Source organism: Polistes canadensis, unplaced genomic scaffold (assembly GCF_001313835.1).
Source record: "Polistes canadensis isolate GaletaPanama2010 unplaced genomic scaffold, ASM131383v1 scaffold_51, whole genome shotgun sequence".
NCBI classification, from domain to species: domain Eukaryota; kingdom Metazoa; phylum Arthropoda; class Insecta; order Hymenoptera; family Vespidae; genus Polistes; species Polistes canadensis.
In genome coordinates, this window is record NW_014569598.1 from 761,991 (window position 1) to 788,765 (window position 26,775).

At 30.0% G+C, this 26,775-nt stretch overlaps 3 protein-coding genes across 3 annotated transcripts; 2 read left to right on the plus strand and 1 right to left on the minus strand.

Annotated features, from left to right (window-relative positions):
* Positions 1-49: 49 nt before the first annotated feature.
* On the plus strand, positions 50-15,072 carry LOC106785473 (fatty acid synthase). The gene is made up of 10 exons (XM_014745987.1): positions 50-149; positions 5,230-5,443; positions 5,535-5,888; positions 6,352-9,512; positions 9,606-10,059; positions 10,151-10,514; positions 10,598-12,084; positions 12,183-13,120; positions 13,234-13,470; positions 13,565-15,072. The coding sequence occupies exons 2-10, from the start codon at positions 5,335-5,337 to the stop codon at positions 13,664-13,666; spliced, it is 7,206 nt and encodes a 2,401-aa protein (XP_014601473.1). The 5' UTR covers positions 50-149; positions 5,230-5,334; the 3' UTR covers positions 13,667-15,072.
* Positions 15,073-15,170: 98 nt separating this feature from the next.
* LOC106785474 (2-oxoglutarate and iron-dependent oxygenase domain-containing protein 3-like) lies at positions 15,171-17,200 on the minus strand. The gene is made up of 5 exons (XM_014745988.1): positions 17,005-17,200; positions 16,362-16,799; positions 16,120-16,273; positions 15,906-16,032; positions 15,171-15,829 (listed from the first exon to the last, which is right to left on the minus strand). Exons 1-5 carry the CDS (start codon positions 17,118-17,120, stop codon positions 15,681-15,683), a joined length of 984 nt encoding a protein of 327 aa, XP_014601474.1. The 5' UTR covers positions 17,121-17,200; the 3' UTR covers positions 15,171-15,680.
* A 387-nt stretch (positions 17,201-17,587) lies between these two features.
* LOC106785498 (serine/threonine-protein kinase ICK) lies at positions 17,588-24,197 on the plus strand. Its single transcript, XM_014746047.1, has 10 exons — positions 17,588-17,753; positions 19,771-20,032; positions 20,376-20,497; positions 20,785-20,997; positions 21,193-21,540; positions 21,632-21,799; positions 21,867-21,989; positions 22,070-22,354; positions 23,335-23,552; positions 23,718-24,197. The coding sequence occupies exons 2-10, from the start codon at positions 19,865-19,867 to the stop codon at positions 23,828-23,830; spliced, it is 1,758 nt and encodes a 585-aa protein (XP_014601533.1). The 5' UTR covers positions 17,588-17,753; positions 19,771-19,864; the 3' UTR covers positions 23,831-24,197.
* The last annotated feature ends 2,578 nt before the right edge of the window (positions 24,198-26,775 follow it).

Below are 26,775 nucleotides of genomic sequence, written 5' to 3' on the forward strand. Positions count from 1 at the left end.
AAGACAGCCATTGAACGATAGAAAAAAAGAACGAGAGAAGACAGAGCGAGCGAGCGAGCAAGCAAGAAAGAAAGAGAGAGAGAGAGAGAGAGGGATAGAGAAGAGAGGAGGAACGTAACAGAGAGGATATTACGTCTTACTCGTGTCAGGTGAGTTTTTCTACTTAAAAGCCCTTCTTTATTTAACTTTCATATTATTATTTTATCTCATGAAATAATATTGTTTAAATGAGTGTATAATATTTCGTTAAATTGTTGATCTCTGTAAGAAAGTTTCTTCATTGATTAGGAGAATATAGTTATAAGTATAGCGAATTCGCGCCTTGCGAAGAGTCGCCACATTAGAGAAGGGAGGACCGATCGATCGTCCCTGCATTTTACAACAAATACATCTATATTTACATATATATATATATATATATATATATATATATATATGCATTAATTATTAAATTTTATCAAAAAGGTGCTCTTATATTTATCTTTTTTAAACTGGTNAACTAAAGGATGCCTTCAATTGGTGATTACAGTACACAAAAAGTTACAAAACAAACAATATATATATATATATATATATATATATATATATATATGCATTAATTATTAAATTTTATCAAAAAGGTGCTCTTATATTTATCTTTTTTAAACTGGTTATGTAAATTGGCTTTTTTTTTTCGTGATTTATCTTATAATTTTTTATTGACCTCTTGACAATATATGTAAACACAAAGAAGGAAGTTTCCCTACATTCATGTCCGCCATTGTTCTCTTTAACCTGTTATATATCTATAGATAGAATATATAGTATATATATAATATGTTCGATTTTATTGCTTTTTTTTTATTATAAATCATTAAATCGCGTATATATATAAATATACTTATTACGTAAAAGTCATTTTATAAAATAGTTTATCTTAATAATTCATAAAGTAAGGAATTAAATATGCACTATTTTTTCTTTTCATGGAGGGATACAACCAAGTGTTGGGTTACTCGATCGATACTACTACACTTTAGTTCATTTGACTTTGTTTTCGAACATATACAAGTATGTATTTTATATATACATACTTGTGTCATAAAATACTTTCGTTATGTTGAAGAAAAATTGAGAAATGTGATAAAAATATAATTACTATAGATAGCTAATACAATCTATAGAATTGACAAACTAGTAATAAATTGATTAGCTGATAAAGATGAATGATTAGATGAAACACTCGCTAGAGCGTAAATTAGAAACTATGCAATGATCGATTCGTCTTTTTACTAGCTTATGGTCATGTGCCCTTTCAAAATATCTATTTGTCAATTCGCAGAGATAGTATATGTGTGTACGTATAGGAAATATTATATATGTGTGTATGAGTTAGATATCCTGTGTTACTTTGAATTCGGCGCAGTAACTTCAAACTTGTTTTTTTTTTTTATTATGAAATTTATCTCTCTATTTTTATTTCTTTTTTTTTCATCTTTTAATTTTTTCTAAAATGTCACGTAATATTAAAATGAAAGAGAAAAAAAAACATCCATAAGTCAAGCCTGTAGGAGGTCAGACCTGATACTTAGGAGTATCATGCTTCATTGGCAGTGATAATCTCAGCGTTATGCCGGACGTACATTTCTCTTTCAAAGATTATAAAACATTTTTAATATTTATACAATCTTTATTATATATATATATATATATATATATTGTTTGTTTTGTAACTTTTTGTGTACTGTAATCACCAATTGAAGGCATCCTTTAGTTTCGTGAGATACTTGTACTTTTTATTTAATTAGTTTTATTATGTATTATTTATAAAAAGGATAAAAAAAAGTAATTAATTTCACGTAGTATTAGTAAAAAGTATTGATCAAATGCAAAGAACATTAATCAAAAATTTACTTCGCAGAAAAACAAAAATTGAAAGATTAAAGTTCATTCAAATGATTCGCGCGTTTTCTTCCGATTTATGCACGTTTTCGAAGATTTTTCTTATGCCATTTTCTCGAACGCTTGTGTACTCAATTAACACCAAATATCCAAGTATGAATGTAACTCGCGCATGTCATCATTTAAAGAAGTTTTTAAATGAGTGTCAATAATAGCTATTCAGAATGTCGAATGTTTTCCTTGCATCTACGTCGTAGCTGTGTGATTGCTTTTTGATTTCGATTTGAATAAATTATTCGATGATGTAGAGAGAGAGAGAGAGAGAATTTATATATTTTTTGCTTTTTTTTTGTCTCTTTTAATCTTTACAAACTCCGTTGAAAAAAACATTTAAAAACAAAAAAAAATGTTGTTACGAAATTGCTGGTAGACAGTAATACAAAAACACGCGAATCCATTAAAGATTAAATCCTTATGCAAGAATATTATAAATAGATTATTATTTATTTGTTATTTAATTCGAAGTATCAATAAATTTGAATATACTATAAGGATACTGCATCTGCAGTGTTCGTTTGTTGAGAATTTATATATCGCAATGACGTGTCCGATTAACAAGTTGAAACGTGCGCTGTCTCTTGATTCTCAGGTATCATGTTATCTACTCTGTTATCACATTGCTAAAGTGCAGCTGAAGATTGAAAATAAGACTAATTTTTTTGAATATAAAGATCAGAAGTAAGGTTGATCATTTTGGATGGAGAAAAGAAGTGTAAGGGTTATCAATACAATGAAGAAATAAAGCACGTTTCCGAAAATGAAATGTACGAATTGTCATGGTTGATATTCCTATAGTTATCTTATCTTTTTACTAATTGTAAACATTTTTCTTAATGTCTCTTTTAATGTCTCTTTTAATATTCTTTCCTTGTAAAATATTAGCTGTCAAGATATTGTATATTCGTCTCGGTTTTTTAATTTCTTCGATGTATTTCCGCGACAAAAATGCAATTTGCTTTAATCAAGCATCGTTGTCCTCGTTTCTACTGATTTCTTTTGTCTTATAATTGTTTAGTTAGCTGAAAAGAAGAATTTTTTCATACGAAGTAATTATAATTTATCTAGGGAAAAATGTTAATGCAACGCATAGCGTATGCACCGAGTTATATTATACAATAGTCTACTTTAGACCCAAAAGAGATATTGGACAATGAAAAAATGAAATAAAGAATCGTGTATATACTTTTAACAAATTTACAGGTAATCATAGGAAAGAAAAATTGTGCGTTTAATAATATTATTATTGGTACATTACTTTTGTTCGTCACTGTATGCACCTATGTATATTATGCGTGCATGATTATATGAAAACGAGGATTATCGTTACCGGTCGTCAATGCATGATAGCGTATGTGGTTAACCTTAACAATGATCTCATATTAGATCAACCTTCTTCGTTGTAAATTGAAATTACTTTTTTGCCAGATTATTATAATATTCATATAAAACGTGGCCAAATGATTTTTATTATATTTAGAAATTTTCGTAGAACAAAAATAAAGAATATTATTAGGCGTACAACTATGCTTCCACCGTTTTAAACATTAGTTTAAAAATGAAAGATATGAGAAGCCAAAAAATGAAAGAAACTTTTAAGATAATGACGTGAAGAGAACAAAAAATATACTTATTATGACATTAAACAAATTTACAAGGCTGGGTTGAAAAGTTTTGTGAATGTTAATAAAAATAATATTTTTATTTCTTTTATTATATTGGATTTATATATTAATTGAATATCGAAACACTATATAATTATTATCGTTATGCATTATTAGAGGAAAAATTAAAAGGCCATTAGCGTAAATTATAATTCAAGTTATCGAATAGGTCACGACTTGTCTCCGATGTGTGCTCGTGATGTTTTAAATGTTACGATTAACATTTAATATCTTTTAATGAAAGTCCTTTAAAAATATGGAATAATTTGTTGCTTCACGTACGATACTTAAGTGGAATTTCTTGAAAGTACGTGCGTCATCGTTTACTTATAATTAGTAATTATATAGATAGCAGTATCATAATTGTAAAAATATCGTGATGTAGATAAATTATTATTTTTTTAATAGAGAGAGAACTTATTATAATTTTGTAATTATATATGTAATTGTAATTTTTAATACAAATTTTTCATTTGCCGGTAAAGAATATGAAAGAGAACAAAAATGAATGAACGGATTAAACTTTAATTTTATTCATTGAAAAAAGAGTATTTTAAAATAATTATATTATTTTCATTCGAAATATATTCGGTAATATTAATCATATTTTATACATCGTTTGCAGCTTTTAAGTTTAATATTTGCTGACAATGATTAATAAAAATTTGCAGTGCTTTGGATTTTTATAATTCAAATGTTAAATATTGTTAAGAAAATGGCAATATACATAACTGTGATAATATAATTAAATATGAAAAAAGGAAGAAAGAAAAAAAAGAGAGAAAAATAAACGCAAATAATTGTTCTTTTTATTGTTATAGAAACGACAAAACGTCGACAGAAGTCATTAATATTTATCACAAAAAAAAAAAACTCATTTTTTAATTGTGTAAGTTTGCAATTTTCAATTTTAAAAATAGAAAAATATTTGTAATTATAATGTAACCGTTCTGTGCTGATAAGACGAACTTCTCGTGATCCTAATGGCCATGAACTTAACTTATCCACTTACACGTGCAACGCAACGATAACTCACGCATTTACTATTTATCGATTAAATCTTATTTTTAATTTTTTATGATTTAATGTTTCTGCTGATCGATCATACGATTATTGATTAGAATATTTTATAGTTTAAAGAAATAGCAAGAAAATCATGATTTTGTTGTATTCTCTTTTTAAGAATATTTGTTTTTTATCCCCATATTAATGTAGATAAATGTGTAATATGTATATATCTTTTTTTCTTTTACAAAGATTATAAGTTGCTATTAAGGGGAATTTGCAGAAATAATGTTGAGTATTTGTATAGTCAAATATTTCCTAGGATTGCAAGCACTATCATGTAATATGTATATGTGCATTATACATATGCAGACGTCATTATTTTCTTGCATGTATATACACAGCAGTCTTTTATTTCAAAAAAATTAATAGTTTTATGAAATGGTGTTCGTTCGGAATACTTAATATTCATTTACACGATCATATAAAATAGTTTTATTTATTAATTTTCATCCATACAGATATTAATATTTTTTTACATTTTTATTCCAACTGTACACAAATTTGTTACTATTATTTTTATATAAAATATAAATACAAATAAAAATGTTTGAATTTTCAGCCTATTGTCCACTAGGCTATCACGTTCAATAAATTATCCAGGAACATTTCAAGACTCCTCTAAAAGTTTGTATAGTTAAACAAAGAAACAAAATAAATTACAAAGATGCCTGCTCGATTCGAAGGTGTAAACAGTCCTATCGTACGAGAGCCAATCGTTTCGAATGGTGTTTCCCATAATCTCAACGAGGATATTGTCATAAGTGGTTTCTCAGGTAAATTCAAATTATTTGTAAGAATACATATTTTTTAATTTGTTTTTTTTTTTATTATCATATTTGTAATTAATGAAAATAATGTTGATAGGTCGTCTACCAGAATCGTCAAATATAGAAGAATTTAAAGCAAAATTATTCGATGGAATCGATTTGGTCACAGACGATGAACGTCGTTGGCCCTCCGGTCTATATGGTTTACCAACTAGAAGTGGTAAACTTAAGAATCTCGAGTATTTCGATGCCACTTTCTTTGGTGTACATGCTAAGCAGGCTCACGTAATGGATCCACAACTTCGAATGCTCTTAGAAATAACCCATGAAGCTATTATCGATGCTGGCATCAATCCTGTTTCAATAAGGGGCACAAGAACTGGTGTATTCATAGGGGTTTCTTCATCGGAATCTGATGAATTTTGGACGAGAGATCCAGAGATGGTCAATGGTATGTTATACGCATTTAATTCATCTTGACGAACTATAACTTTTATCTACAATATTATTCTACAACAATGCTTGCAATTATCCGTTCTTATCTCTTCCTGTATCTTTGAAAACTACTGTTCTGTTAGTCATTTGTTAATCTGTCTACATATATTAGGTTGTCCCATAAGTTCTTTCCGCGCTACGCTATGTATGACTTCGAGCCAGCTATGTTTGTAGACATGCAGGCTTAATAGCATAATGAGGCTTCCTGAGAGATGTAAAAATATCGTCTATTGATTTCGCATCAAAAAAAAAGGAAGGAACTTATGGGACAACCTAATATATATTAAAATGTAATTTTTATAACTTTTAAGTAATTATCTTTTAAACAAAGATATCATTATCGTATAATGTTGTATAAATTATTAGCGATTTTTTATTACTATTATGTAATAATATATTATGTATATATATTTAAACAGGATATGGGTTGACTGGATGTTGCCGGGCAATGTTTCCAAACAGAATTTCATATACCTTCGATTTCCAAGGACCAAGTTATGCAGTAGATACAGCCTGTTCATCTTCATTATACGCAATGCATCAAGCAATAGCTTCAATGAGATCTGGAGAATGTGATTCAGCTATAGTTGGTGGTTGTAATTTACTTTTGAAGCCAACAAGTTCACTACAATTTCACAGATTAAACATGTTATCTCCGGATGGTATGTGCAAGGCTTTTGATGCAGATGGAAAGGGTTATGTAAGGGCAGAAGCGGCTGTGGTTATATTTTTGCAAAAGTCGAAGGATGCTCGTAGAGTTTATGCCACTGTTGTTCATTCTAAAACAAATGTGGATGGCAATAAGATCCAAGGAATTACTTTTCCTAATGGAGATATGCAGAATAAGTTGATGCAAGAAGTATATTCGGAATGTGGCATTAATCCAGCCGATGTTGCTTATGTTGAAGCCCATGGAACTGGTACGAAAGTTGGAGATCCACAGGAAGTTAATTCGATTGCAGATATATTTTGTAAGAACAGAAAAGGACCCTTGCTTATTGGATCGGTTAAGTCAAATATGGGTCACTCAGAACCAGCCAGTGGATTATGTTCAATTGCAAAGATTCTTATTGCAATGGAAAGTGGTATTATTCCACCTAACTTACATTTTAATAGTCCTAATACTAACATACCTACATTGTTGGATGGAAGGATGCAGGTGGTTGACAAACCATTGCCATGGAAAGGTGGTCTGGTAGCACTGAACTCATTTGGTTTTGGCGGAGCAAATGCACACATTGTTTTACGTAGTAACCCAAAGCCAAAATTGTCACCAGTATTGGAAACTAAATTACCTAAACTTGTAATTGCGTCTGGCCGTACTGAAGAGGCTGTTGACTTTTTGTTAGACACAATTAAACAATACGAACAGGATGATGAATTTATTTCAATAATCCACGATATACATGCTGATAATATTTCTGGACATTCTGTGCGTGGGTTTGAAATATTAGGAAATTCTAATATTCGCGATGTCAGTCAATATAATAATTCGGGTAAACGACCTATATGGTTTGTATTTTCTGGTATGGGTTCGCAATGGGCTGGTATGGGAAAAGAATTGTTTTGCATTGAAACCTTCCAACGTAGTATGCTACGTTGTGCTGAAGCGTTGAAACCAGAAGGCATTGATCTGATCAATCTCATTCTACATGGAACAAACGAGACTTTTAAGAATGTATTAAATTGTTTTGTATCAATTGCTGCTATTCAAGTAGCGCTTGTTGATTTATTAACGTTATTAGATATACATCCAGATGGTATCATTGGACACTCTGTTGGAGAGTTGGGATGTGCATATGCCGATGGTACTTTTACACCTGAACAAACAGTCTTAGCAGCGTATTGGAGAGGAAAATGTATATTAGAATGCAATTTACCACCTGGAGGAATGGCTGCGGTTGGTCTCGGCTGGCAAGAAACAGCGAAACATTGCCCTCCTGACGTTTCGCCAGTTTGTCATAATGCTCCTGATTCCGTAACGGTCTCTGGCCCAGCCGATTCTGTTCTCAAATTTGTAGATGAATTGAAAAGTCAAAAAATCTTCGCCAAATCTGTTGATAGTTCTGGCTTTGCTTTCCATAGCAAATATATAGCATCGGCTGGTCCCAAATTACGTACAGTACTTGAGAAAATTATTCCAAATCCAAAACAACGTTCTGCCAGATGGATCTCGAGTTCTATACCTGAGAGTGCTTGGGGTGGTCCACTCGCACAACTTAGCTCAGCAGCATATCACGTAAACAATCTTTTATCGCCTGTATTATTCCAAGAAGCATTGGCTTATGTACCAGAAAATGCAATGGTTATTGAAGTTGCACCTCATTGCTTGCTTCAAGCAATTCTACGCAGATCCTTACCCCCAACTGTAACAAACATTGGTCTTCACAAAAGAGATTACGCAAATAATACAGACTTCTTTTTAAGCAATATAGGGAAATTATATACCGCAGGTGGTCAGCCCAAAATTTCCAAATTATATCCACTTATTAACTATCCCGTTGGTCGTGGTACACCGATGTTAAATTCCCTTATTAAATGGGATCACTCAACTGCATGGAGTGTAGCTAATTTTGCTAATACAGCTCGTTCTGGAGAAAGTATCGTTGAAATTGATTTATCCAAAGAAACAGATGCTTATATCAGTGGACATACGATTGATGGAAGAATTTTGTTTCCCGCAACTGGTTATTTAACTATTGTATGGAAAACATTCGCAAAACTTCACAGTACTGATTATGAAAAAATGCCAGTGGTTTTTGAAAATGTAAAGTTCCAACGTGCTACGATCATTCCAAAAGAAGGCTCAGTAAAATTCCTAATAAATATTTTTGATGGTAGCGGTGAATTTGAGATTTGTGAAGGTGGATCTGTTGCGGTTACTGGTAAAATTCGTGTACCAGAAAACATAGAAAAGGAACAATTGAGCCTGCCAGCTCCTACCACTCAAGATGAAACTGGCCTTATGGAATTAAATACTAGTGATGTTTACAAAGATCTCAGATTACGTGGTTACGATTACAGTGGAATTTTCCAAGGTATCAAGATATCGGACAATCGAGGAATAAACGGACAACTTTCTTGGAATAACGATTGGATTTCATTTATGGATACTATGCTTCAATTTTCTATACTTGGCAAAAGTGTCAAAGAATTATACATTCCAACACGCATACAACATATTTCTATAAATCCTACTGCTCATTTGAAATTAGTGAACAAACTTCCACAAGAAGGAGGAAGTCTTCCAGTTTATAACTACACAAATATTTCTTGCATCAAGTCGGGTGGCGTTGAAATGAGAGGTTTGAAAGCATCATTAGCTCCAAGGAGACAACAAGTTCAAGCAGCGCCCAAACATGAACGATATACTTTTGTACCATATGAAAATTATCAAATCCTTTCTGAAGATCCCGACAAAGCTAAGTTACATATTCTAACGGTTTTATTGGGTATTGTTCATGAAAATGTATTCAGTTTTAAGCTAAAAATAGCTGAAGTAGCTGGAGAAAGAGCAGCCGAAGCTTTAATGTCATCATTGGTGTTACAAATTTTGTATAGCGAACCTGGAATTATTAATGTGAGTATTAAAATAATCGATTTATTGAAACTGATCTAATACAAACGAGCAAAATTGTATAAATTAATATGTAATATTGTTTTTCTATCATAGATTGAATCACAACTGATAACCACTTCGCCAGATAATTATGCTGCATCTTTGGATCAATCAGATATAAAGATTGTAGCTATAGATATAAACAATGCACTTGCTGGACAGGATTTACATCTTGTAATAGCAGCCGATGTACTTAGTAACAAATCTCTAACTGTCTTAGAAAACTTATCTAAATCGTTGAAAAATGGAGGATTTATTATTCTGGAAGAGACTGGAAAATTCGATGTGAAATTATTAAAAGGTACTGGATTAACGGTCGTTAGTACACAAATTAACGCTGGAAAGATTTATGTGCTTTTGAAGAAACTCGAACAGAAAGGTGAACCTATAATTATTCAAATTAACGAAAAGAATTTCTCTTGGCTGGAAAAAGTTAAAGCTGTATTGCATAAATCTGAAACGGAAGGTCAAGAGATACTTTTCGTTAGTCAAGGCGAAGAATTACTTGGTAAGCTTATTTTATTATTTATCTTATTTATTTTATTTATTATATCTTATGTTTTTTTATAATTATTGTTAATGAATGTTTTGTTTTATAGGAATGATCGGTTTCATGAATTGTCTTCGTTTTGAGAGTGGTGGGAAAAACGCTCGTTACGTTTTCATTCAAGATAAAAATGCACCAAAATTTTCTTTAACTTCAAAATATTATGCCGACCAATTAAGCAAGCAATTAATTGCGAATGTATCGAAGGGACGTCATTGGGGAAGTTATCGTCATTTACGTTTGGAGCAACAGAACGACGCATCGTCTCTGAAAGTTGAGCATGCTTACATTAATACTTTGGTTAGAGGTGACTTGACTAGTTTAAGATGGATCGAAAGCTCTTTGAGTTATTACCAACCTGAAAAATATCCAGACACTGAAATGTGTAGCGTTTATTATGCTCCGTTGAATTTCAGGTAAGTTTCTAATCAAGATCTTTCTATTATTCAATCATTTTGTTTAATAATAATTAATTATATACTTTTTTCGTGTATAATAGAGACATCATGTTAGCTACTGGAAAGTTACCACCAGATGCATTACCAGGTGACATGGCTTCTCAAGATTGTATTTTGGGTCTTGAATTTTCTGGTAGAAATACCAAAGGACAAAGAGTAATGGGAATGGTAGCGTCTCGAGGGTTAGCAACAACCGTCTTAGCAGATCCAGGATTTATGTGGGAAGTACCCGATAAATGGAGCTTAGAACAAGCAGCAACTATTCCAGTTGTCTATGCAACGAGCTATTATGCTCTCTTTGTACGTGGTAAATTACGACCAGGTGAAAGCGTTTTGATTCATGCTGGTACCGGTGGAGTTGGTCAAGCAAGTATTGCAATAGCTTTACATGCTGGATGTAAAGTATTCACTACAGTAGGATCTGAAGAGAAACGAACTTTCCTAAAAAAGACATTCCCGCAATTGACCGATAAAAATATTGGTAATTCAAGAGATACCAGTTTCGAACAACTGATTCTAACTGAAACTAATGGACGCGGAGTTGACGTTGTTTTGAATTCATTGGCGGAAGAAAAGTTACAAGCTAGCGTGAGATGTCTTGCAAGGGATGGCCGATTCCTTGAGATTGGTAAATTTGATTTAGCAAATGACAGTTTTCTAGGAATGTCTGTTTTCTTAAAGAACACCACATTCCATGGTATACTATTGGATGCGCTATTTGAAACTAATTGTCCAGAGAAAAGAGAGGTAGTAAAATTAGTTAGCGAAGGAATTAAAAATGGAGCTGTAAAGCCACTCCAATCAACAGTCTTTTCGGAACAACAAATTGAACAAGGATTTAGATTTATGGCCACTGGTAAACATATCGGCAAGGTATTGTTAAAGATTCGCGATGAAGAAACACAGAAGGTCGTACAACCATTCTCAAAGACTGTAGCAGCTATTCCACGAACATACATGAATCCAGACAAATCGTACATACTTGTTGGCGGTCTTGGTGGATTTGGATTAGAACTTGCAAATTGGATGATAACTCGAGGTGCCAAGCATGTTGTTCTGACGTCAAGATCAGGTATACGAACCGGATATCAAGCATTGTGTGTTAGACGTTGGCGTGAATCCGGTGTAAATGTTGTCATTTCTACAATCGATGTTACAACATTAGCTGGTGCAGAGAAATTAATTGAAGAATGTAATAAGATAGCTCCTGTTGGTGGCATATTTAACTTGGCTGTTGTCTTGAACGATGCTCTCATTGAAAATCTTAATGAAAACAATTTCAAAAATGTTGCATTACCTAAAATTGATGGCACAAAGAATTTAGATTTAGCCTCAAAAAAACATTGCCCTTCTTTGGATTACTTTGTTGTATTTTCATCGGTATCTTGTGGAAGAGGCAATATAGGACAAACTAATTATGGTCTTGCTAATTCAGCAATGGAGAGAATAGTAGAACAAAGACAATCCAATGGTTTACCTGGTTTGGCTATTCAATGGGGTGCCATTGGTGATGTTGGTTTAATTTTAGGTACGATCATATCTCTTTGAAAAATCTAAATACATTTCTAATACGTGAAATATGTTTATACAAATAATATTAACGTGATGTTATTTTTTGTTTTACAGAAAGTATAGGAAATAACGAAACAGAAATAGGTGGTACTCTTCCACAACGTATAAGCAGTTGTCTCTCATCATTGGATGTATTCCTTCAACAATTCCATCCTGTTCTATCGTCTTTAGTTTTAGCGGAAAAACATAAAGCGACTGATAATTCGAATCAAGTTACTCTCGTCCAAGCTGTTGGAAATATTCTAGGAATCAAAGATGTCAAGAAAATAAATCCAAGTAATACTTTGGCTGATTTAGGAATGGATTCATTAATGGGTACTGAAATAAAACAAACTCTTGAAAGGAATTACGATTTAGTCCTATCAGCTCAAGAAATTCGTGGATTGACGTTCAATAAATTATTGGAATTGTCATCCGATAATAACACAGATACGAATGATGCTGCTGCAGCAACTACAAATAGTAATACGACAGAAAATGTAACAGACGAATTACTATTCCAATATTACGAAACCGAAATTGTACCTAAAGTATCTCTCGTAGAATTAGAAACTAAGAATTCAAAGGGTACACCATTGTTCTTGGTTCATGCTATAGAAGGAATCATATCTCCTCTTAAAACTTTAGCTGCTCAATTAGATCGGCCTGTTTGGGGATTTCAATGTACCCAAGATGCTCCGCTTAATTCCATATCGGAATTGGCTGAATTCTATATAAAGATCATGAAACAGGTACAGAAAAAAGGTCCATTCCATATAGGAGGATATTCTTTTGGTGCCTGTATAGCTTTCGAAATGGGATTACAATTAGAAAAAACTGGTGAAAATGCTGTTTTAACTCTTCTCGATGGTTCACCGGCATTTATTACTTTGCATACGCAGAAAATTGGAAAACAAGGTAATCAGATAAATAAAGATGAATTATTTGACGGTTGTCGAAAAGCTTTGGCATTCTTCTTGAAACAATTTAGAAAGGATATCAATTATCTTCAGGTAATATATAATAAAATTACAAATTTTTAATGTTAATTGATATATACATATATAATGATTACTCTTTTAATATATGCATATATTTTTATTCATATGAAATATAATATTTACAGGCATATAGTATCTTAAAAGACACAGAAACCGAAGAGCAGACGTTAGATAAAATGTTAGAAGTAATTGGTAGTACGCCATTCAAACCAGAGGAATTAAAAATCGCTGGTATATTATTTTACAAAAAATTAAGAGCCGCTAATGTTTATCAACCCAATGATAAATTTAAGGGTGATATTACATTACTCAAAGCCAAAGACAATTTTGTAGCATTGAATTACGATTATGATCTTTCAGAGGTAATTAATATATATCATTTAATAAGTTTTATTATAACTCTTATAAGTTTTTTTTTTAAATATCAATTTTTAACTTTTGTTTTTTTTTCTGCAGATTTGTAGGCAAAAAGTTAAAGTCGAGGAATTACCAGGTAATCATAGAGATATTTTAGTTGGCGATGGTAGTAAGAAAATAGCAAGCGTTTTGCGAGTATAAAATTATTTTTAAAACGAAAAAGGAAAAATAATTTTTTGTTTTAACCAATACCAAATTTGATACTTTATCTTATTGGATATCTATGAAGTCGTTTAAAAAAGATATTAACGTTCTGTAAAGTATCGTGATATACTGTTTAATTAAAAGTATCACTAATGAGAGAAAGAAAGAAAGAAAGAAAGATTATATATATATATTTATATATATATACCTATAGAATTTAGTGATAATAATGACTCGTATGCAAAGTTTTGAAAGTTCCTTTTGTACAAACATTCCTTCGTCGTAAAGAAAAACTGTCTATATATGTAATATCGTTTATTGAAATATATAAACTTTTGCTTTGGTGATTTGGATCACGATAATCTTTTGAAGTAAACGCATGTTTTTATTACATAAATTATCAAAAAACAACGTGCCAAGCACAGAGCTTTAGTTTATATAAATATAAGCTATTAATAATTAATATAACTTAAATTAATTGTGTATAAAATAAAAAAAATAAGATAAAAATAAAAATAAAATAAAGGACTACTTTAAATAAGTAGTTGATAAGTTCGTGATAATAATAAGCACGAAAATAATACTAGAAAGATGATGAGAAGAATGAGATGTCTAGCGTGTATTTTTTGGAGAAGTCTCAAGTACTATAAAATCTTTCCGCTGGTTATTGGTGGACAAAATAACCATCGTTAAGTTTTATAGTTATATTATCATTATATTTATTCTGTTATTATATAATTATAATAATAATCTCATAATCATTTGTTGTGTTGTTTATCTCTTTAATTGTTTTTTCTAATATCGGTATGTATGAAAGGCACAGAAATAACGCAGATATCATAATTAAATTGTTTTTACAAAGAGTATATAAGATATTCACGTGTTATGTTTTTTAGTAGAATAAAAAAGTGGAAATAGAACAAAATTAACACAAATGCTTGTTAAAGAGCGTTACGATAGATATGATATTTGTAAAATATATGCTAGAAATATATTTTTTTTTAATGTATGTCTTTGTTTGCGCTAACATTTTTCTTTTTTTTTTTTTACGATTTAATCTAAAATTAAGGTGAAGTCGCTCCCGCGTGGTCTATAAAGATTCCCATTCCTTTTGTCTCTCATATTGTCCTCTTATCGCTAATCACATAAACACCATGAACGTGAATTTTTCTATCCTATAAACCCTTAAACCGAGAATGCCTATACTCGTTCCTCCACTCTCTGCTACCAAAAATCGCTACCGCACAATTTATGCAATAAATAATTTACTATTGTTTTATCAATTTTTGAAGAAATATGAAAATTCTTTAATTAATATAATTAGCGAATTATATAGACAGCATTTGTTTTATCGATAAATGTAAATGAATATTACCGGTGGAATAAACAAAATTGCATATCTTCAGGAACAATATTTGTTATAAATACTAATAGAATTTAATTGAAAAATTAAAAACATTAATATAGCCATTATATCCACCTGCTATTATCTCTCGCATTGTTGTTGTTATAATTATAATTATTTATTTTGGTACATTCCCATTTATTATTTTTTCATTTTAGAAACATTTGAAATATTTAACATTACGGTTTTTTCAATCATGATAATAATAATGACAATTTGTTACATTTCCCTACTTACTATTATTATCTTAATTATTTGTAAAATAAATTATACTTTGTGTGAATGTAAGAAGTTAACTTAGATTCATAATACACTATAATATTAACCCTTTGAGTGGCATGAATGCAGGGAATGCAAAGACAGTTTGTAATTGTTGATAATAGTTTCGAGTCTTGTAATAACAAAATTGTGCTCAATAATAACTTTCACATAATATTTTATATATAATATATGGAAGAATAATTATTATAACTTACTTAGTTATGCTTAGTAAAGTATTTCATCTCCAGAAAGTGCTTTTGCCAAGATTATTCAATACTCAAAGGATTAAATTATAATATTAAATTATTTTACATTCACATATATATAGAAATAATTTAATTGACACTATTTCATTATATTACGATAATTTGGATCAGTAATAGCTGCATTTGAATCACATGTGAAAGATACGGTCAATGCATATCGAGTTCCAGATTGGACTTTTTCAACTGCGTGCAAATTTTCACTACCAGATGTGAACATTAATACTCTACCTAAAGGACAACAAATTTTCTATTTAAATTTAAATATTAGACATTATTTTAATATAAAATATAACACACAACTTACCCTTTCGTGGTTCTACAGTACTATTAACATTGTTGTCATTAATAAATATAAATCTACCTCCTTTGAAATCTCTATCGTAATCATTTAAATATAGTAAAGAGGTATAATGAAAGTGTTTATATGTTTCCTGTAAATATAAAAATAGATTCTTAAAATACTTTATTCGAAGCATGTGTATGCATATATAATTAAATCTGGTAGGACATATTTCTACCTTATCGACATGTGGATGCCAATATTCATCATGTATAGTTTTAGCCGGCACATTAGTCATTTGCGAAAAGAAAGTTGGTTTAGTTAAATGAATCTTATCAACATCTACTCCAAAATAATGCGCTATGGAATGCTGAATCTTGGTCTTAACTACTCTAAGAACAAAGATAAATTTTTATATAAAAAGAAAACAAATATTAATCATAAATATATTTTTAAACATAAAAATTTAGGTATTCATACTTATACATGGCAAAATCAACAGCATTAAATATTTTATCTCTTCCTTCTAGCTGATAGATGTTAACGAATTTAGATCCTTTACTCAATGCACCAGAGTGAAGGTCTAAGATAGTTGCACCACCATCAGAACCACCTAAACTCATACCGTTAATTGCAAGTTTTAAGAGAACATCGCTCTCTGCCGAAGTAACTAATTTATCTGTTACCATTCTTCCACATTTTTCTGGTAGACAACCAGGAAATTGATTTAATTCATTTTTAAATTCTTCTGAACACTCTACGGTTTGCGTTCGGGTTACCAGTATATCTTTTTGTTTTGCTAATTGTATTTCTTTACCGTTTCTACTATTATACCAGACGATAAACAAAACTCCAACAATTAAGATGCAACGTGACCATACTCTTTGATACGGGAAGGATATAGAAGGTCCAAATTTTCTAAAAATTAACAAAATAATTTTATTATTATATACATTTACGAAATAATATAATTAAACTAAATTAAGAAATAGTTTAGAGTGATAAAAGGAAAGTTAAGAAATGGAAATTTTTATATTGCAGTAAATTCATATTAATAACACTTACAATTAAATCGATATCTCTATTGAATGAAAAAATGTGGTTACAAATATGTGATACATACGATTTGACAGTTTTATTTGTATCGGTATCTACATCTTCTTTCACATTGTTTTGTGCTTGTATTGCCTTTTCCTTCTTAACGTCCTTTTTCTTGGACTTTTTATTTTCTTGTGACATATTTTAATTAATATGTTTTCTCAATGTTTATATTTACAGTAGTAACGTCGGAAGATCTTTCTTCTTTAGTAACAGGTGGTACAGAGTGCGCCACATGTGCATTTCTCTAATCAAAAAAATGATAATAAATTGGATATATTTTTACAGAGAATTTTTTAATTATGATATTATACAATGAAGAACAAAATGATTCATTGATTTCCTCGTAATAAAGAATAAATAAAAAGTCCAAAGTATTTTTTTATACAAAAATTTTAGTTATTTAAAAATGAATTTAATAACAAAACAAATCATTAAAGTCAAGCAACGTGTTCACGGTTAGTAAAATGGATGAGTGACCCGTTCGGAAAAACAAAAAATAAAACATAATCTAATATTATACTAATCGAAATAAAATTTTGATTAATATATTTAATATAGATTTATTTTTCAAATATTTCAGAGAGAATTTAAAAATGATGAGTATAGCGCATGGGCAACAAAGAAATCTTAAAGTTATTGGTTTGACACCATGTTGTCATAGAAACTGATAAAAGCATGGCCGACTGTACTACAGTTTACGATTACCAACCGTTCAAGAAGGTGATGATTAAATACTTCACGATTTATCATCGACATTGAATGATTTTTTAAGTGAGTATTTACAAATATTTTTTATTGATTAGTTCATTATTTTTATTATTATTATCAGTTTTATTTTATTGAAATAATTATAATAGATCGAGTTAAATATTATAACAAAAATTTTATTTCTCTTGTCTCAAGAAACAACGTAGTTTTTTCATGATCGTTATAATCATTTATTTATGATTGTAATTAACTTTTACTAATTTATTACATTTATCAATATTGTTGTTTGAAAATATTTATAATAATTTGAACTACCACAACTCGCGTCACTTGCAATACATATTTTTGTTCTTTTTTAATAAACAGCGTGAATACCAAGTTTATTTAACTTTCGCATAAAGAAACGAAAAAAAAAAACTATAGTATGATAATAATAGCTAAGAGAAAATTCTAATCGATATAACATGATATTGATATTTTTCATTTCTAAGAACGATTTTGTTAAAACGCGTTACTAATGTATAACGTCATTAATATGAAATATTTATTAGTTCATTGTACACTTTATGCGTATACATATAGTGTATTGTTAATGGTTTCACCGTTTGTATGTCTTTAACTAAGAATTTTTTATTATATAAATTTGAAACGTACAAATGCATAAAAAAACATGATTACATACTTCCCGCATAGAGACATACTACAGAAAGATAACAAACATTTTATAGTTGTTTTCAACTACTTTTTGAATGTTCACTACATTAACCAATTATTAATCGCATGTAATTTATTTTGTAGAAATTTTATTTACATAACAAAAATATATTATAAATATATAGAAATGTTATTAATCATTTGCTCGAAAACATAAATCGATAATTAGTTGATTATAAGTACAAGTTAGTTAAAAATAAGTAGATAAGAATTTTGATTAGCTTTAAAATGATATATTAAAAAATAACATTTTGACAAATATTGCTTTTAAATTTTAACTTGTATAAGGGGTGGATTTTTTAAAGGAAAATATATTTAAAATAGAAGAACGCTTAGGAAATCCATATTCTCGCGTGTCTCGAACTCGGTTAAGAAAATGGTAATCTCAGGAAACGGTGCATGCATGAAAAGTAACCCAGATTAGGTTCTCTGTACCTTCCTTTACCACAAAATACAAGGTTTCTCTACGGAATAGTCGATCCTATAATCGATCTGATTATCGCCGCTAGCTTTTAGGTTTCTTCTAAGAAAATATAAAATCATTATACAATTACGTTAGTAAAATCTGTCGAGTTGAAACTGAATCATGAACTTTTCACAAACCCTGCATATATAATAATTTAATATATTGCATATAGGTAGTAGGTAGTATATAAGCGTGGGTTGGGTTATTTACCTTTCTATTACCTTTATGTTACCTTTTATAAAAACAATGCAAGTTTTTCTTTCGTGACAACTTGAATCGACCTTATTCGCTTATTAAAATCGATATAAGACGTTACCTCGTGAATCACCAGGACGAGAGAAAAATTTGATTCGAGCGTGGTAGCCTCATACCGAGTCAATAAATATCTAACAATAAGTGTTCTTTCTTTTCATTAAAATTTGGAGAAGAAGTATTACTCATAAAGGTCTAGTTCGAGTGGAAATAGCGAGGAAAGCTTTGACGTGTTATTCGTAAAACTATTGCACACGAGTATGGCATTATATCGATTCAACCTTCAAATATATATGATCGAGCTTTTATAACGTCTATATAAAATGATATCATTGCGGTAAAGACAAGTGTAACTGGACGTTGAATTATGCCAGATAAAACTATAGAAACTTGAATTTCATTAATGGTTTATTTTTATTGGGTCAAATAAATTTTCTTTCCTTACATTTCATATCATTTTAATCATCTAGAAAAGAATTTAATTGTCTTGAAATAAATAATAGGTAAGCGTGTAAAACGTTATCAAATTCATTTATCATATTAACTCAAGAAATAATATCAACGAATATATATATTTATTTAAGTAATAATTAAGTAATATTGAAATTTTCAATACTTTTATATATCATTTTGAATTACTGATTACAGTAATGTGAGAGATGTGCGAGACTGGTCGCGTTCAGTATCGGACACGTGTATGGCCGTGCGGTTAGCGTGATAGTTCAAATTCCTGATTGGACGAATGTGGAAAAAAATGAATCGGTATATAACATTGAACCAACTTGGTGACGGTACCTTTGGTTCCGTTGTTCTCGGTGAACGCATCGACACTGGTGAAAAGGTCGCCATTAAGAGAATGAAAAGGAAATACTATTCTTGGGAAGAAGCTATGAATCTTCGCGAGGTCAAGGTCAGGTTTCTAACAACAATAATTCACGCAGACTATTGATTTATTTCTATCGAATCTCTCTTGCAATTTTTTATCAATTAGAATTAATAAACATTTTATTTTTCAATATATTTCATTTATTTCTAATTTTATTTTTTTTTTTTTTTTTTAATACTAATTGATAATTTAGAAAATATTCTTTCGATCATGTATGTATAAAAGTTTTGAAGGAATACCTTCCTTTTCTTAGGGCGGTATACCCTATTATCGCTTTCACCCTGTTATCGCTTTTCTCTACCCTGATCAAAGTTTTATACTTGATTCCGTGTGCGAACTCGATTGACGATAATGAAACTATTTACAGTCCTTGAAGAAACTTAGCCACGCGAACGTTGTAAAGTTGAAGGAAGTTATCCGAGAAAATGACGTCCTATACTTTGTCTTCGAGTATATGAAGGAGAACCTCTATCAATTAATGAAGGATAGGTATAATTTTCTTTTTTTCTTTTTCATATATTTTTACGCGAATTATAAATTGTACACTTGTGTAGATAGGCAATCCTTTATATTACCTTGAATAATTGATGTATCGTAATATTTGTATCTCTACGCAGAATTATTTATCGATATATTTTGACGTATGAAGCGTAGTCTATCTAGCTAATATTTAAACAAACACGAAAATGAAATAAATCAACGAATCGATTATAATATCATTTTTATATTACTCGAAGTTGATCAAATTTGTTTGGCCTCTTGTTTTATTTTTTTAGAGACAAACTTTTCCCAGAACCGGTGATCAGAAACATGGTGTATCAGGTATTACAAGGACTCGCTTTTATGCACAAACACGGATTTTTTCATCGTGACATGAAGCCGGAAAATTTATTATGCATGGGGCCGGAACTGGTCAAGATAGCTGACTTTGGATTAGCCCGGGAAATACGGTCGAGGCCACCCTATACCGACTATGTGTCGACTAGATGGTAATTAATGAATTTCAGATAGCTATCATTGTAATTGTTAATACAGAACGAATTGATGTTTTTTTCCTTTTCTTTAAATTAATCTTTTCTCATGGTATATAAAATACAAAATAGTGATTTAATGATAATGAATTTGATGAGAATACAATTTTCAACTTGAAACAATTAATTATTAGATTTCATTTAAACTGACAGGTACAGAGCACCAGAAGTATTACTGCATTCCACAAATTACAACAGCCCTATAGACATTTGGGCTGTTGGATGTATCATGGCCGAGCTTTACACATTCAGACCACTATTTCCTGGTAAAAGTGAGATAGACGAGATCTTTAAAATATGTTCGGTTATTGGTACACCTGACAAAGACGACTGGCCAGAAGGTTTTCAATTAGCAGCAGCAATGAATTTCAAATTCCCAAATTTCACGAAAACTTCATTAACTATATTGATACCTAACGCTAGTCAAGAAGCTGTGATACTGATGGAAGACATGTTACAATGGAATCCTATAAAGAGGCCAACGGCACAACAATCATTGAGGTATAAACGATGAAATATTATTTACATTTAAAATATAGACTCTTCGTATTTGTGATTGCAAAATTAAGATGAATTTTCTTGTATATTTTAGATATCCATATTTCCAAGTTGGTGTACCGCGTGTGATTAGCAGTAAGAAAATCGGAGTAGCGTCGCAGAGAGAATTGATAATGAACAAAGTCAATCTTCCACCGCCGATTCCGAAACAATACAATTATCCGCAGCACGAAGTTATCAATAATAACGTAGTACAATCTAGGTAAAATACGTTGGAAAATAATAATGAAATAAATACAATGTATTAGTTAGAAAAACCTATATTTCAGAATGCAAGAGAAGAATATACAACCGCAGCAACAACCGGTATTACCATTGTTGAATCATAATAATCGTAAACGTGATAACCATTCGTCTAAATGGGACGAAGATGATTTCGCGGATCTTTTAGGGTGTGTTGCACGAATAACATAATCAGACCTAATCAAGACGTCGCTCAGTTATCTAATACTAGTCATTGTCCGATCGTCAGAAGCAAGATAGTTCCAGAGAGCATGGAAACTAAGCTACTACCTGATCGAGTTTACAAAGAAAATCGTGCCAATTGGAATGCCAACTATGCCGAACCACCGGACAATTTCAAGCAGACCAATGCCAATTGGTCATTGCCTGTTTGGAACGAGACGGTGCAATTAAAGAATTGGAATCAACAACAGTCGCAATCGGCTACGAAAAACGCTAGGAAGGTCTCAGCTAAACAACATTATCTCAGTGTGGCTCGGTACGTCGCTGGCCAGACCACGAATTTGTCGTCCAGGTATCGAAACTTTCGAAATACTATCGCGACCATTTTCTTTATACATTTGGTACTGATCCTTGCTAGTCTTATCTTCTATCTTAGTTATCCGATCGAATTATTACTAAATGCTTTACATATTTTTCCAATATTTTTTAATTATGATCAAACTTTTGTTTCTTTACAATGGTTACACAAGTCTTTGTGGAATACTAATCATACAGAATCGTACAATTCCGAAGTGAGTAGTCGATCGTACATTATTCATTTAAAAGATACACTGATCCAATTCTTTTATGCTAAATCTTTATCAAAATCTTCCAAAAGTTTCATAGAATTTACAAAGCTCGGTCGTCTTATTTATCAAGTAATTATCTTCATTTTTTATCCGTTGTTCGCTTTGAAATATTTTTTCAACATATTTTTGTATGCCGCTGCAAATGCTCGAGTATTTCTATTGAAATATTTTTATCAAATTCTTAGGTTCTCTTATTTGATCAAAGAATTTGTCGATAGTCAACTTTCCGATAAAATAAATGATTTATTCGGCAACTTTTTAACTTATTCCGATATTACATGGTTGCTATTGTTTTTTATGGGGATTTCATTTTTTGCTTTATATTTTCTTAAGTATTACCAATTTAAGAAAACAAATTGGAGAGTTTGTTAACATACCTACGCATCGATAATTCTCTAAATTATTCAAGTCTAATTGTAAGTTAAAGGAAAAAAAAAATTATTCGATTCTTACATTTTTGTAATTCAATGATATATTAATATATGAATATATAAAAATAGAACCAAATTAAATGTCATTAACCTGTTAACCATAAATACCATTTTACGAATAGAGTTGTCCCATGTAAATCTAAATGTTCCTTCAATAAAACAATTCCTTACCCACATTCCATCTTTTCAATTGTCTAATAATTTTACTATTATGTGTGTACATTTATATCATTTTACTTTTATTTGTTCTTTATTTATTTATTTCATTGAAGAAACGGAGACACCGATTCGCATCAATCAAGGGTGACGATGAACGGCACGATCGGTCCACCAAGTTCAGAAAAATATGAAGAATTCAATGATTCTTTTTGGGGGCCCAGAGAGAATGTCGAGAATCAAACGAGACAACATTATCTTCCAAGAAATCGTTACATAGCCGAGCAAAACTCAAGAATGCCTTATCCCAGTGTTTATGGTACGCAAAATATCAGTGAGTATAAGTATCACTAGAAATATATATATAAATATAATCAAATTCTAATAATTTTTCTAGACAAATTTTTCTATTTTTTTTTTGTCTAGAATGCGAGCAATCAAATTTTCAATGTCTTGAATTATAATTTGAAATTTTTAATCATGTTATTTTATGCCTTAGAACCTCAAAATAAATCGGCCTTACAATCGAATCTCTTTGGAAGTGTCTTAAATGTTCGAGGAAGTGGTGGTCTCCATGGTAGAACTGATTGGGCTGCTAAATATCTCAAATGACCACCACGTTACAATTCATCCTGAAATGGAAGTTTTTATTTTTACTGACACTTACCTTAATCTGTGATAGAATGATTTTAATCGTTCCAATAACGGTACCATCTTGCAGGATCGTTCATTGTAGAAACTAGATTTCTATTTCGTAGTATACAATCCATCAATTGAAGCTTTCATTTTTTTTTTTTCTTTTTCTTTTTGTAATTTAAACAATTTTTTTGTTTTTTTAAAGCAACGTAGAAAGTAAACGTGCGCGATTGTTTATTGGTTACATGAATATAAATGAAAGCTAGGAAACTCACGCAACGATCATAAAATAACATATTTAAATATCATAATATAGACGAATTTCAGAGCCAAAGAAATGGTATGATAGAAAATATTTTAACGTAATATTCGAATAATTAATATTATATAATAATTATTTAAGATATAATATTATATATGTATATATATATACATATATATATATATATATTTATATATATATGTTAGAGGATCAATGTATATATTTCGGGCCTAAAGGGTTTTGCCTAATCTATAAAATGTGCTTAGGGGTGGGAATCTAGAGACACTGTAAGGGAAACAAACCACGACAGGTGTATATTCGTACGGTCATGAAATGATCTTAACATTCCGTACTATACACGCACACGTGTGACTATAAGGGCATATTCTTCCAAACTAAGGGCAGAAACGTAAGAGTAAAAAGAATTAATAATAGTTGTGTATACTTGTATGTCTCGAATATGAAATGACATAATCTCTCTCCCTTTCCCCCTTACTGCTCCCCTCGCCTGCTGAGGGGAGCATACTCGTTTCACTCTAATGCAACCCTGAAAAAAATTCCTTCCATATATATATATATATATATATATATACATATATATGTATTTATTATTTGTACATATAGAGTAATATTATCGCGACATTGAGTAAAATCTTTGCAAACGATTGGAAATAATTGTCTTTTTTAATTTGGATTAATCCTTAAACGATTATGTCAATCCTTTTATGATCCATTGATTTATTTATTTTATTGATCTAATTGCAGAGTAATGTACTCAGTGTCGCATTTGATACAATAAAAAATATACGGAAGTAAAAAAATTATAATAAAAGTAATGATGTAATATAAAAAAGAAAGAAAAAAAAAAAAAAAAAGAGACAAGCAAGGATTTTTTTCTATTACTTATTAAGTATAGTTTTTTAAAAGAAAACATAACGATTTGTTATTATATTATTTATCACTCGCATAAATTGTTCTCCCTAATTATTCTTATTCTTCTTCTTCTGTGTTTTTTTTTTATAATTATTATTATTATTATTATTATTATTATTATTATTATAGTCTCTTTATTTAATCCTTTTCATATTCGTACTTATATTTAATTAGTACAATTCGTATCAAGATGGGGGTTTTCTTCGTGCAAAGAACGATATACATTTTTTATATAGTCTTTACACAGAGTACACAATTCTTCGGTCCTTATATTAATCCACTTTTGATCGTAGCAATTAATTATTTGTATTAATTCAATACAAATCTCCAACTCGTTTCGCAGAAAACAATTTTTCTTTTTCCTTTTTTTATTGTATTTTTTTTTCTCTTCTTTTTGTTTATTTTTTTTATTTTTTTATTTTTATGTGTCTACTAATTGGAAATGTTATGTAGTAGACGATCGATGATTTAAATTTACACTAATAATACCGTGTTAATTTTCTGTTTCTTTTTTTTTTACTTCCTTATGTTACGCGTATATGTACAATAGAACGAGCACAATATATGTTTTTTTTTTATATTAAACTTAAATACGATATTTATCATTTTTATGTATGAATTGTATGCACGTATGCGTGTGTAAATTTGTATATCATATGATTATATGACGAATATAATTAATTGATATGATTCATTTTAGAGTCAGAGAAAGAATTTCTATTTTTCTTTTTCTTCTTTTTTTTCTATTTTTTTTTTTTTTTTCTTTTAAATGAAAATATTGTTTAATTGTTTGACAAATATTTTTTTTTTTTTTCATTTTTTTTTCTTTTCTTTTCTTTTTTTGGATGTATGTAGCAAAATGAGATACATACAAAGATACGACTAACAAAAATATATATATATATATACATATATATATATATATATATATATATGTATATGTTCCTTTCTCTACTCTTCTCAAATGCAATTATTACTTACAATTAATTCGCATAATGTTTCACTTACACACACTTGGAAGTCGTTTCTAATTACTATATAAACAAATCTACGGCTAACTTTTTTCTCGACGATATTACTATAATAATGTATTATTGAAAATTGTTTTTAAATGAAAAATTGTTCGTTTCAAATGTTTATTCTACGACGAAAGACTATCGGTACTGCTCCCCCTTTCTTTTTTTTTTTGTTAATTTTCGTTTTTCTTTATTTTAGTAGTACAGATATTCTCATTTTTCGAATTGAAAAGTTTTTTCGCCAGTAGAAAAAAAAACTTGTAATTCCTTTTAATTTCTTATCGTAATAGACTATTTCTATGCAGAGTACGCAAAGATATAGATATTTATGTACGACTAATGTTTTCTTTAATAGGCGATATGTTTTTTTGTTGAGAATATGATTTGTGTGTACATTTAACCATTGATAAAATATGTTTAATATGATTGACAGTGCTTAACATTAGATTGGATTAGCTAAATTTCATCGTAATAGTGTCTTCTTACAATTTTTTTTTTTTTAGAAATGTTCTACTCAATTTTATAGATTTTAAAGTAGTAATTCCCAAACTTTGTTCATTCTCGGATCCATAAAGGATACTAAACTTAACAAATAATAACTATCAATTAAATATTCGCTAAAAATAAATGAAACATCTTATATTATTGCGCTTAACATTTTGGGAACCACTGTATTAAACGATAGAATAGAAGAAGAGAAGAGAGAGAGT